The sequence below is a fragment of the Peromyscus leucopus genome, chromosome 1, assembly GCF_004664715.2.
Source record: "Peromyscus leucopus breed LL Stock chromosome 1, UCI_PerLeu_2.1, whole genome shotgun sequence".
NCBI lineage: Eukaryota > Metazoa > Chordata > Mammalia > Rodentia > Cricetidae > Peromyscus > Peromyscus leucopus.
In genome coordinates this window covers 105,770,081-105,783,933 of record NC_051063.1, presented here as the reverse complement: position 1 = coordinate 105,783,933, position 13,853 = coordinate 105,770,081, and the positions used below count along the sequence as shown (strand labels likewise).

General features: G+C 50.5%; 1 protein-coding gene across 3 annotated transcripts in view; it reads left to right on the top strand.

Annotated features, from left to right (window-relative positions):
- Positions 1 to 13,853, top strand: part of Map6 (microtubule associated protein 6) — a 76,742-nt gene that overhangs the window by 46,908 nt on the left and 15,981 nt on the right. For 2 of the 3 annotated variants that reach the window (XM_037197237.1, XM_028877496.2), the window contains exons 2-3: positions 10,362 to 10,575; positions 12,252 to 12,448. In XM_037197237.1, the coding sequence (XP_037053132.1) occupies positions 10,362 to 10,575; positions 12,252 to 12,448 (411 nt within the window). The remainder of the gene's footprint in view (positions 1 to 10,361; positions 10,576 to 12,251; positions 12,449 to 13,853) is intronic. The other variant, XM_037197239.1, reaches the window with a different exon arrangement.

Here is a 13,853-nt window from a genome sequence, read left to right as displayed (position 1 = left end):
ACCAGGCTGGCCTTGAACTCCCAGAGATCTCCTGAGTGCTGGGATTAAAGGTGTGCACCACCACCACCACCCGGCATTTTTTTTAATTTATATGTACTTGTATGTGCCTGCTTGTCTGAATGCACGTGATGTGCATGCAGATGTTTGTGGAGGCCCCTGGAACTGGAGTCACAGGCAGTTCTGAATGAACCACCTGATGTGGGTTCTGGGACCCAAACCCAGGTCTTCTGTAAGAGTAGCAAGTACTCTGAACCACGGAGCCATCTCCTGAGCCCCTTGTGTATATTTTGATAAAATTTGGTGAACATATGCAACTATATCCAAAAGACAGCTCCCTCTCACTCCACACCTAGACAGCTAGTGGTCTTTCTGTTTGTACAGTTTCGTCTTTCTAGAAATTTAATACAAATGGAATAGTATAACCTATTTGTGTGTGTATGAGTGCGTGCATGGTGTGTATATGTGTGTGCTGTGTACAAACACATGTGTATGCTGCATGTGTGTGTGGTGTGTGTGCAAGCAGGTGTGTGCGTGTGTGCATGTGTGCACACGTGCATGGAGTCTATCTGTGTTCATGTAGAGGCTAGGTGCTCAGTCTTTCTCTGCCATCATTTTTGAGACAGGGTCTCCCACAGAACGGGGAACCCATCATTTGGCTAGACTGGTGGGTTAGCAAGCCCTTAGCCCCAGGGATCCTCTTTCCTCCGTTTGCCCAGTGCTGGGACAGACACATGCTGCTGCGCCCAGACTCACCTGGGTGCTGAGAATCCAAACTCAGGCCCTTACGCTTGTGCAGCGCTCTGCTGACAGAGCCGTCTCCTTGCCCTTCATTTACCCTGGTGTCTTTAAAAGTCTCTTCTTTAATCTGAGTAGTGTTGTACGCATAGACCCATTTTGTTTTTCCATTTGCTAGTTGATGGACGTTTGGACTGTTTCTGACTTTGGAGCTGCTATGAACAACGTTATTCACACTCATGTACAGGTTGTTTGCACATGTACAGTTCGGCAGCTCAGGAGAATTGCTAAGTCACATGCTGCATGTGTGGTGAAGTTGGAAAAAAAATCTTTTTCTGAAGAGGTATGCGAGGTAACATTCATTAGGCATCATCCGTGTTCTTCACTGTAGCCATGTTAGTGAGTGTGAGCTAGTGTCTCACTGTGGCTTTGGCTTGTGTTTTCTTGATTATTCATAGCAGTGAACATCTCTTGTGTGCTCATGTTCCCTCCATATCCCTTCTCCAGTGGAACGTCCCTGGTGTTCCTGTTTTGAAATTGGGTTGCTTGTAAATTCATGAGATAGTGTTCAGCCCACATTTTCTCTCTGACCATGGCTGGTCTGCTCATTTTCTTCATGGCATCTCTGAAAACCAAGATGCTTAAATTTCATCTATTAATTTCGCCATTTACTAACTTGAAGTCTTTGTTCTGTTGTTGAGACAGAGGTTTACGATGGTGTTCCAGCTGGCCTGGAACCTCTCGTGTCTCTGCCTCTGAGGACTAGATTACGGGACTGTGCTATTCTCATAGCTGGCCTGTTGAAAAAAGATTTACTTTCGTTTTATGTGTATGGATGGTTTGCCTGCATTCATGCATGTACACCATGTCTGTGCCTCTTGGATCCTCTGGAACCGGGTTGTGGATGGCTGTGAGCCACCATGTGGGTGCTGTGGGAATTTCAGCAGGTGCTCTCAACAGCCCTCTCTCTAGCCCTATACCTGGCTTCTTCCTTTCTCTGTCTCTGTCTCTGTCTCTGTCTCTGTCTCTCTCCTCTCTCCTCTCTCTTTCTTTTTTTCAACAAGGTTTCTCTGTATAACAGCTCTGGCAGTCCTGGAACTCACTCTGTAGTCCAGGCTGGCCTCGAACTCACAGAGATCCTCCTGCTTCAGCCTCCTGAGTGCTGGGATTAAAGGTGTGTGCCACCACTGCCGACCACCTGACTTTTTAAAGTGCTTAATTGTGATGAATTTGAATTTAGCTTTCTCATTTTTTTTTTTAAATTTTTGTGTCCTATCTAGGAAATATTTACCTACTCTGAGGTCACAAAGATTTTCTGTTTTGTTTATTTGTTTGTTTGTTTGCATTTTCCTTAGAGAGTTATGACTTTGAGAGTTTTTCATTTTACTTTGCTTTTTGGTTTATAGTCCCTTTCTAATTCATTGTTGTCTACAGCATGAGTGACCAGAAGAGATTTGTTTTCCTTTCATTTGGATATCCTTCTTTCCCAACATTGTTTGTTGAAACCTTTTCTCTCTGAATTGCCTTAGCACATCTGTCCAGAACTAACCTGTAAGCCACATCTGTAAGCCAGCGGTTTCATGGGAAATGCTTAAAACCACTTGGAACAAAGGAGGGAACCTGTGGGTGGTGTTGGCTACTTTCCTGATGTGAATAGTGGCTGAGAGTTGACAATCATTTAGCAATCAGTCCACCCAATCCCTTAGAGTCTGTCAGCTCTGTAAGCCAATGGGAGTCAGCTTCAGCACACTGCAGTCTGCAAAGATCAGTGTCTGCTCTTTTCTTCCCCTTCCACATTCATGAGCCCACGAGGCTGTCCTCATGAGGGCAACATGTTTGGTTGCCATAGCATCTAAGTTTTGAAATCAGCTATCATAAATCCTCAAAATTGCTTTGTCAACTTCTTTTCATTTATATATATATATATATATATATATATATATATATATATATATATTAAAAATATATGTATTAAAGTCAGCTTACCATTTTTAATAAGGAACTCTGCTAGGATATTGATAATGGTTGCTTTAATTTATAGACCAATTTCTAGGTAATTGCCATCTTAACAATATTAAAACTGTTCATAACAGCTCTTCCGTTTCTCTCTGAAATTGTTACTGTCGCCTATTGCTAGTGCAGCGTGTGAAAATACTGGGTTTTGCACATCCCTGTGCTCTCCAGCAACCTCGCTAACTTTCATTCTCCTAGCAGCTTTTTATTAGATCCCTGAGGAGTTGAACCGATTCCCGGTTTCCATTTTCAGCTCCCTATCCTCATGGCTCTATACATGCTGTGGGGATGGGCTTTCTTTGTTTGAGACCATTCACCAGGTGCGCAGGGGGCCTGTGAGCTGCATGCAGCCTGTGACTAGACGTCGATGGCAGCTCCGTGCAGAATGCCACTTCCTTCATGAGGCTTCTGGCACCTTGGCACCTGTCATTCCCAGCTGTTACACATGCCGGATCCTCACATGTATGACATAATTTTGAGAAAAAGAGAGAGAGAATTCTTTCCTTGTTTAGAATACTGTCAAGGCAATCTACTCACATGTTGTACCGAGTTTGTTGGATATTAAGGATAAGAGCTCTGGCATTCTCTGTGTGCGCCTCCCTTCTGCTGTTCACACAAAAGCTCTGAGAGGTGCATGCAAGCATGTTCCCAGGCTCAGGTCGGAAAGCTCCTCTATGACCTGGCTGCCTCTGCGGGAATCAGTCTTCCTTTCCCTCTAAAGAACAAAGGCTCTCCAAGCTGCTCTAACCCTGGGCCCAGGGTCATTCTGTTCCTTTTAATCCACAAATCCCACCTCCCCGAGCCACCTCCTGAGGACAGCTTGGCAGCTGACCGCGCCTCACCGCTGCCTGTGCCAGGGTTCATGACCGAGCCTGCTTCCTTTCAAGGAGGACATGTTAATTTAGCAGATGCCGACATGACTTTTCAACAGAGACTTGATATGTTTCCATGGCAACATAAATTACTTATGGAAATCTGTAGGAAGATTTGGGACCATTACGAGTTAAGTACGGTCTTCTTCCTGCATAAAGCAACTGGGAAGTGTTGAAAATTTTATTGTGCAGAGGCTAGGGGAAAAAATTTGATTTCCCAAGGATTTAGATACATAATAAATAAATCTGAGGCCTGTGGAAAGAGAAATGAAAATTTTACATGATGTAATTGGCAGCAACCCATTATTCTAAGTCCCTACCACCGTGAGGAACATGTCGCTTCTCTTCACAGCAGTTGAACTTGTTTCTTGTACAATCCTATTTCATCGTTACTCGTAACTGCCAGTCCTTTTTAAACTGGAGACAAAATAATGGCTTCTATCCTGTTCCATCACAGGATAGAAGTTCTTCCCTCCCGAGGCCACACCCTCTCCCCATGCTCCAGCCGCTGCCCCACCCCACCCCTCTTGGGACCCCAATCATCCGTGACAGGGTTCTCACAGCTGTCTGTGGCCTGTCCCTCTGTAATTGCTCTTTCAGTATCTGCCCTTGAGACGGTCCAGCCAAATGTGCTTAAGTGGGACAAGGCTTTACTAAGAGAATGAACATCTGCTTATAGTGGGTTCAGTAGCAGACGCTCAGTTCATCAGCTGTTCACTAGAGGCTGCTTTGTGCAGTCTGACTTGAAATTCACTCAGCAGTTAGCCTCGTCCTGGAAGCTGCTGTCCTAATTCTGCCCACCCTGGGTACCAGCGTATTGACTTGCAGAGGTCAGGAGAATAATAAGGGCCGGATACGCATCTGATTGTAACCGTTTACACCTCCCCATCTGCCAATAAATCCTAGGGAGACAGAAGCTGCATCCGTGCCTGGAATACAAGACATCTGAAATAAGTTTTCTTAAATAAATGATTCTAATGAAAACCAAATACACACACACACACACACACACACACACACATATATATATATATAATCTAATTATCCATGACAGGCTTTGTGATTCTGACAGGAACCCATACTCTGCCTTTTAGCCCTCACATGGGGCCTTCAACGAGCAAGTCTTCACAAATGGCTAGAGGCCTGGAGCTGAGAAGACTACTTCTCCTCCTCCTTTCTTCCTGAGACAGGTTCTCACTAGGTAGCCTTGGCTGTCCTTGAACTCACTATATAGACCAAGTTAGCCTTGAACTCAGAGGGATCTGCCCACCTCTGCCTCCAGAGTGCTGATTAAAGAAGATGTGTGCCTATGGATTTCTTTCTAAAGACGCACCTCGCTGTTCTGGCTCAGGCTCAGTAGTAGTGTCTGTGTGTTTAACTTGGCTTGAAAGCGTTGAGCTTTCCTGTGACGGTCTGGGTGGCTTTGCTTCTCCTATGAGTTGGACCTACAAGGTGTATCTTTATCCGATTGGCTGGGCTGCCTTGTTTTCATTTTTATTTTTTTTCATGGGTGTATGTGTGAGTGTACATAGGCATGTGTGTGCTTGTGCCTTCGGAGGCCACAGGACACCACCTCAGGTATTGTTCCCTAGATGCCATCTTCCACTGGCCTGGAACTCACCACGTAGACTAGGCTAGCTGGTCACCGAGCCCCACGATCCACCTCCCCAGGGTGACAAGCACATACTACCATAGCCTGTTTAACATGGATTCTGGGGCTCGAACTCAGGTCCTGGTGCTTGCAAAGCGCCGTCTACAGACTGGGTTATCTCCTCAGCCTGCTTCTGTTTCCTAAGACCAGTGTGTAACCGGAGAAACTTGCCGTGGCTCTGCTGGGAACTCCAGGTTCTGTGCTCGGCTCCCGTCGCTTTCTCTGTTGAGGAGCAGCGTGGAAGCTTAGCTGTGGATTGGGGTCGGGATTAGAATCTGTTGCCGTGCAACAGATTATTCCAGAGCCTTGCAGCTTAAGGATCAGAGACCAGAAAGAACTAGCCAGATGCTTCTAGTTTTAGGGCCATGTGAAGGCTGGCAGGGACCTGGGATCCACTTGTAGCTTGCTCAAACCCCTGACTTTAGCCAAGGGACCCCAGCCCCCTGCTGTCCTCACACATGGGTGTGAATGCATTTTGGCCATATTGGCTTCCCCTCTCGTCCCTCCCTCTCACGGTGGTCCCCTTCCGCTTCACAACTGGATCCTCAGGGAAGGGTGGGGCCTCAAGAGTTCTTCCCAGTAGCAACCTTTAACTCCCTATAAGTGCTCAGGGATTTATAACTGCTTATAAATCCTTTGGAGCCATGCTCCCTCTGTGACAGTGTTGATAAGCCTTAGGGCTCTTTGACTCACAACAGCTTCTGTCCTCAAAGAGAGCAAAGAGGAGCCTGCCACACCTTTATTGACCCACTCTTAGAAGTTACCTCACTTTGGCCATATTCCACTTCCTCCCCAGCCACAGTAAAGAGGAGGGCCATTGACTTCCATCTAAGCTAGAGTGTGAAAGGATTTGGGGACATGTCGTGGAACGAGACACAGAGGCCCTGTGATGCTTATGCAGTAACTTCATGTCCGCCCCCGGAGGCGGAGGACCAGAGTCTTCCTGCTGAGCAGTTTCCAAGGAGGTGGAGGCTGCATCTCTGTCCTAGCAGATGAGGACCACACTGAGAGAGAGGAAGAAATGTGAAAGAACAGGATCCAGGCCATTGTTGACATTTATAACAATGAAATACAGCCACACCGGAGCTGGCTTAATGGTTATCAGTCCAGCACTGCCCTTACTTACCCTAGACTGGCAGGTGTGGGAGGGGAGGCCGGCTTCGGGAGAGGGCACGTGGCAACTGATTTGGAGAGAGGTGGGCCAGACGAGACCACCTAGTTCTGCCGGCGCCTGGGGAAAGTGCTGGAGAGAGGTTGCTGGTGTTGGGTAGTTGGAACTGTGGACTGATGTAGTAGGACACGGCAGTTTGAAAGGGAGGGCAGCATGCTTTGGGGGAAGGGTATGGTGGCCCAGTGCTCTCACTAGCAAAACAGGCCAGCATTTCTGCCCAGAGCTGAGGTGAGGATGACGTACAATAATGCATCTGAAGAGCCCTGCCCAGCAGCCTGCACACAAAACACTGACAGAGGCAAATAAAGACACTGGACAGGTAACTTGGTACCGAGTGACCCCCTGAGGAATCGGAGCATGTGGGCACTGTAGGAACAGAGCGTGGACCTCAGGACCTCATCTCGTAGGAACCTGTGGGAGGGAACAGTGTGCAGACTACAAAACTGAGGAAGACTTACCCGTGGCATGTGCCAAGCCAGTCAGCAGCGAGAGGGGGCATCAGGACTCCGATGCTGTGGTCTGAAGCGTTGGTCCAGGGAAAGGGGGCATACGTCTAGACAGGAGGGGGAGGCAGTATCTGTGGATGTCTTTGAAAACCAGATGGAACCCGGGAGTTGCTCCTCCGTAGCTGCTCTGAATGTAACTAGCAGCTGCCCAAAGCCCAGGAGACTTGTCACCAAGTCTCCTCAAAGCGGCTCTGTGATTAGAGTCGGGGGCCTGGCCTGGCCCTTCTCAGGAAATCTTTCCAGCACAAAGAGCCTCATCAGGAGAGAATTTTAGAGAGAGTTCGGTAGCAGTTGTAAGGAGTGGGGTTTGAGCTTAAAGCTACAGTTAGGCTATTATGGGATGCTCTCTTAAAGTCTCGTCTGATACACCAAGGGTATTCAGGATTGGGGTGACCAAGATGCACCAAGGGAGTTCAGGATTGGGGTGACCGAGCCTCTCCCACAGGGCCCCATCCCACGCTTGATACAAGAAACTCACCAGCCACAGGATCTGTGAGGAAACAAGATGCTTCCAGGACACTCTCGGAGGAACAAAGAAACAGTGCTTAGGGCCTGTGCTGCTGTTCCTGAGGCCTGGTTCTAGAAGCTTGGTGACTGGGAGCCGAGGAGACTGGGTCTTACCGCTTCGATAACAGGAGATCCAGGCCTGGATCTCAGGTCCATCTACCAGGCAGGACTCTGTCTGAGGGGTAGGAATGTCCAGAATCTTCAGCAGGCAGTGGCAGCTGGAGCGCCACATTATGCTGGCCCAACAGCCCTGACCTGCATGGAGAGCCACACGGACTGAGCGTCAGGTCATGAGAACTTGGATGAAGCTAAGGCAGATGGAGAAGGGAGGAGACAAAGGTCCCAAAGGACCCTTGAAGCCCAGGGCTGGGGTGCTCCTGACAGAACAGGAAGCCCCCAGCCCCCATCCTGTATCTCTCTCTCCTCCTAGTTTCCCATGTGCATGAGAACACACAGCCACCCACACGCCAGACTCCTGGCATCTCCCGGTCTCTGCCCACCGCCCATGCTCTGTCGTGTCCTTGATCCAGAGTCCCTTCTCCGTCCCTGTACCTGCCGCTCTCCTGGCTCAGCCTCTGCCTTCCTTCCTGGTTTGCCACTGTCTCCTCCAGGCCTCCGGTAGCCATTCCCTCCGCTGTCTGTCACTCACGCCACTGCCTGGGTTCTTTGCCAAAATACATCTGGCTACATCGTTGGCGTGAAACCCTGGGCAAAGTCATGTTCCAGAGAAGAGCTTCCCCCTAGCATGGCCAGCAGGCCCTCCGTGACCGTTCCGGTCTTGTGTACCCTTCTCTCAGCCCAGTGGCCCACACTGCTCACAGGTCCTACAAGGCCACGTTGCTCAGAAATACCTGGGTGGGCTGTGCAGTCTTCCTGGAATCTCTCCCTTCTCCCTCCTCTCTGGCCAACTCCATCACCCTCTCTGACTCCGGTCCCGAAACCTCCCACGCTTCCAGGCTGGAGGGGGAGCTCCTCCATGCTCCTACGGATCCTCTTTCAGGGCTCGGTCTCACCCCGTAGTAACCTCAAATGCCTCTGCCTACTGCACTTGAGATCAGCATCTATTCTTGCTTGTTTGAGTTCCACACTGTCCAGCATCTCCCCAGGCAATGACTGACTGACTGAGTGTAAATGGGAGTCCAAGAGGAGGCAAACGGGGGGAAGACCGGAGAACCTGGGTGGAGCGATGCTGAGTTGGAGGAGTCAGTGGGAGGTCTGGGTGAAGGCCCAGGCTGCACCAGAAGGGTAGGCCTGAAGCTCTGAGGAGGGGCTCCCAGAGACGGTGGTCTCTCCACGTAGGAGCCAATCGTCCAGAGAAATTCAGAGAGCAGATGAAAAGATCGTAAGTGGCTCCCACTACTGAACAGGAACATTTTGGAGCTTGTCAGAACCTTGTCTAGCCGGATGCCTCTATATTACAAACAGCAAGCAAAGGCTCAAAGCAGAAGGGCTGCTTAGCAGGTAAAGGCGAAGCTAATGGAGGCTCACTGGGCTTCGCCATACAGCACTGTGCATGTCCCCATGGCCTCCATGTCTGTGGCTCTCATCTCGGAGCATTAAGGAAAGGAACCAGAGGGGGTGAGAGGGGGCCTTGGACCAACTTATCCCCACAGATGCCCACACTAAACCCTTCTTCCAAGCACAGCTGTCCATGACCCCCAAGGGACAACAGACGAAGATCTCTTGAACCCCAGAGCTGCTGCACTGATGCTCCTGCCCTCAAAGTGGGGGGTTGTTTGGGCCTTCAGCACCTACAGTTTTCAACTTCATGAGCCACCCACTTTCCCTCCTTAGGACAGATCAGCAACAGCCAGGTGGCCAGGCCTAATGGTGCGGGCCTGTCATCCAGCTACTGAGGAGGCAGGGGCCGGAAACACGTTCACAGCCAGCTTGAGCAACAGTAAACTCAAATCTTGGCCAACATAATGAGATAAAAAGTAAGAAGAGAGCTGGGAATATAGGAGAGAGAGAGAGAGAGAGAGAGAGAGAGAGAGAGAGAGAGAGAGAGAGAGAGAGCCTGCCTAACACGTGAGAGGCCTTGGGCTCAGTACCCAGAACCACAGACACAACAACACATCCGAAGAGTGGAAACCACAGAGATTGCTGAGAGTAGAGACACTGGGGGGGGGGGGGGGACAGATGCGTCACGTAAGGGACCCATACGATGGCCATCCTACCCACACACAGCCAACACAAGTCCTGGCTATGTCGTCCGGACGATGTGGGGGGCACGCTGTGCACTAAGACACATCACAGGGACTTCCCTCCAGAGTGACCTGGTCGCTGGTGGTCTGGCACCAGAAGAAGCAAGCGCGGGAGGGATCACCCTGAAGACTCGGGACGTCAGAGGTTCCTCACTGTGAGATGTGGGGAGAGAAGGGCTGGAGGCTGGAGGGGAGCAGCAGAACTCCTGCCTCTGGTGCTCAGGGCCCTGAGTTGGTCTCTACCACCACACCAGATGTGGCGAGGGGTCTTGGTATTTGTAGCAAGGCTGCAGTGTGCCTGTCTCCACCAAGTCCGAAGCTCTTTAGCCTTGCTTACACAGGCATCCCATGTTCATTGAGCTCTCAAAGCACTGACGGGGCCGGGTGTCTCAGCCTGCTTTAGAGATTGGGCTCACAAGACCGGAAGGTTGAGAATGGCTGTCCTGGCTGCCCGGAGTCTAGGCCTGGGGAGGACCCTGAGCTCTTTCTCTGAGATCTCTATTGCCATTTCCACACCCGGGGGAACTCTGAGAGAAAGAAAACCGTTGGCCTTTATGGTGACGGTGATGCCGACGCCCGGCCAGCCATACTTCAGTTAGTGCCACAGTGTGGCTCAGGAGCCAGCTTCCTGTGTGGCGGGGGTGGGGAGCATTTCTCTGCTGTGTGGCATTTCTCATCACTGATGCGTTCTTTGACTCCCAGGAACGAATTCAGAGCGTGGACAGATATCAAGCCTGTGAAACCGATCAAAGCCAAGCCCCAGTACAAGCCCCCGGATGACAAGATGGTTCATGAGACCAGCTACAGCGCCCAGTTCAAAGGAGAGGCTAATAAGCCCACTGCAGCTGACAACAAGGCCATGGAGCGCAGAAGAATACGAAGCCTCTACAGCGAGCCCTTCAAGGAATCCCCGAAGGTGAGACAGCTCTTACTGCACAGCCTGGAGGAAGCAGAATGTGGGGCTCCGGCTAGCCCCCGGAGCTCCCGATGAATCATACCTTCCTCAGCACACAGGACCAGGGCCATCTTCAGCAGGTACCTCTGTTAAGTTCGAAGGGCACACTGGAAAGGAGCGTTATGGAAAGTTAGCTTAGCATTTGGCACACCAGATTCTGTAAAAACGACAGCAAAATCTCACTTGGGAGCTAAAGCCCCTTGTTTTACAGGAGCTGTGCTCTGGCCTCTGAGCCACTGACCCAGCGTTGCAGCCCCTTCCCTGGCCTGTTTGGCAGCTGGCATTGGCTCCGCAGCTCCTCCTCCACCCTGCCCCAGTCCCTGGAAAGGTTCCCCCTGCACTCATTCTTCCCAACAGAGTGCCCAGTGTGTCACACACTCCCGTCACACTGAGTGTGAGAAGTGTCCCTGGTTATTTACTACTGAAGCGGCAGTTTCTGAATGAGGATTGGGGGATTTTTTATTTATTTATTTATAGTAACACTACTCTACCTAATTGCATCTCAGTAGGAGTTTGTTAACAGGAGAAATGTGTTGGACACAAGCACACTCCCTTTGTGTCAGGCCAGACTGCGCTGGGCACATAACCATCTTTCCCATGGGTAATAGCAGACCATGTCTGGGGACCAAAGTAACCCCAGAACCTAACTGGCCGTTCTCCACTTCTGTCCTCAAGTCTAGCACTCAGTTGACATTTCCATTATTCCAGGACCAGCTTGGAGCCAAGGTGACAGGTTGACCCCGTTCATCTGGGATCCATCTAGTTTTAGCACTGAACGTTTCATGGTCCTGCAAACCCGCCCCCACCACCACCCCAGTCCAGGCAAATCAGGATGAGGTCAGTGGACCTGTTAGTGAATGGCCCAGCCAGGGAGGCTCAACACCAGCTCTGTCCGTCCACAGATGAAATGGGCTCCAGGATATAGGTTGGCAATGAAAGAGAGAAGATTCCAAGTAAGGAAGGGGGGAAGACTGGGGAAATTAGGGATGGTCAGCAAGCCTAGTTACTCCAGAGTTCTCTGAGAAAGAGAATGCAAGACTCTATCTTCAGAATGAGAGGAAAGATCTGGAGGAGAGGCCTGGAGACTGGACTGCTCTGGGGAAGCAGGCTAGATCCAGCCAGAGATCAGCAGCATACGGCTGGTAGTGACTATTGCCTGCCTGACTCTTGAGTTGTTCCGAAACCACACACTTACCACCCCAGGGATCAACCATGGTTCATCATCATCCTTATGAATACCTACCTGTCCTCTTAAGACTGAGCATCTCCTCCTTGAGATGTTCAGAGTATCTTGCACTCACTGACTACAGCCAACCACATGCCTGGACCTGAGGCGAGCAAGGCCTTCCCACAAGGAGGGACTATAGATTCTGTAACCATTATCTAGCCCACCACCTGGTCTGCTCCAGGGGAGAAATGACAGGTGAGGGTGTGGCTATGGGCTGCCTGTGGGTTCAGACAGCAGAAGCCAGATGCCCAGGCACCCCTGAATTCTGTCCTCGCTCTGCCTGTCTACTCCGTCACTGGTCACTCTCGTTTTTTCTTTTGTTAATAATGTCTTTCTCTACATCTCCTCTCCTACTCCCTCCCTTTTGTGTTTCTGTATCTGTGCTCTGTCTGTCTGTCTCCCCATGCAGGTAGAGAAACCTAGTGTTCAGAGTTCCAAACCAAAAAAGACCTCAACGAGCCATAAGCCCCCGAGGAAGGCCAAAGACAAGCAGGTGGTATCGGGCCAGGCTGCCAAGAAAAAGACCACAGAGGGCCCCGGTGCCACCAAACCCGACGACAAGGAGCCAAGTAAAGAGATGAACAATAAACTGGCTGAGGCGAAAGAGTAATGTCACTGCACTTTCCTTTTCTCCCCCCCCCCCACCTTTATTTAAACTAACAAACAAAAGGCCACAAAATTAATTAGAGACTTCCCATCTGCCTTGGTTCTGAGTGTCCCAGGAGCCCTGTGGTTGGTTTTTTTTCTGGAAGGAATCATGTTTCACAGACTGAGGCCACTGCCTCTTCCTCCGGGTGACGCAGCATCCAGCCAGGAACCCCGGGACACCGGGAAGCTTTGTGCACTGGCTGTGTGCTCCCTGTGGGTCTCGGCTGGGGCAGGTCTCAACTACTGCCAAGTGCAGCTCCTAGTGGAACCGGAAGTGTCTGCTGCGAGGCCTCCTCCCCGCTGTGCCTCCCACAGTTTGCAGCACTCGATTTTGGACTCTAGGCAAATGTGCTTTCCCAAATTCAGTGGACGCTTGCGTGCTACCCAAGTTCAGCTTCGGCTCCAATGGTTAGAATTGGTGAAAATGTTAAAGGCAAAACAGCAACAAACCGACCTTGGCCTTACTGTCAATGAAATGGAACTCTGTCTGTTAACTAGAAGTAACCCTCTCCTGGAACCCTCTGTTAGGAGTGTGTGCCTGTGTGCCTGTGTTTCGTGCCTATCAGTCGACTTTGAATAGTGTGTCAAGTAATAGGCCACTGGCTGGGGCCGGCCGGAAGTGGCAGAGAGTGCGTGCGTATTTGGGATGCTGTAGATGTTGTAGAGGGAGCTCCCGGCAATGGGAGCCCGCTTTTCTCTATCTGCCCTCAGCACACTGCTGATGTTGCAGAACATATGCCTAATGGAGACTAGTGAGGTGTACAGATGGCACATAGCGTACTTACCGTGACTTTCTGTTCCTAAGATGTGCAGCTGGGGTGTGTAGACATGGCAGCAAGTACAGCGATGCACCCCCAGCCCCAAGCTCTCGCTCTGCTTCACAGAGAGGCCAGCATGCTGAGCATCTGGCCAGAGGGTGTGGTGAGCCCTGGCAAGGGCTTAGCAAGCATCTATGGCGTTTTGATGCTTGGAATCAGCTCTTGGTGTATTACAGGGCTGCCTGTGTGTGGCGGAAGCCCCCCAGAGTTGTGTTGTAGGAATTAGGGAGTGGTTATGAAAGGAGCCCACCCTCCTTACTTATGAGGGAACCCAAAATGTCCACCAGAAATGTTCTGGTGGCGTATAGGTTGCTCCTGTCCTGGAAGTCCTTATTTGCTCGGCGTTCTGAGCAGCTGGGATGGTGCGGTTTGCTTTCTCTTGTGGTAAAAGCGGTTCAGGGGAAGCTCTCCTGGCTCTTTCCCTCAGAAGTCCCTTCAGGTCCTTGCAGTTTGGGAAGGCGGGGCTCCTGAGCTCCGGCTCAGTTTCACTGTGCAGGCAGTGAAGGTTTCGTTAGCACCGTTTGGGGCTAGTTGAGACAGTTTTG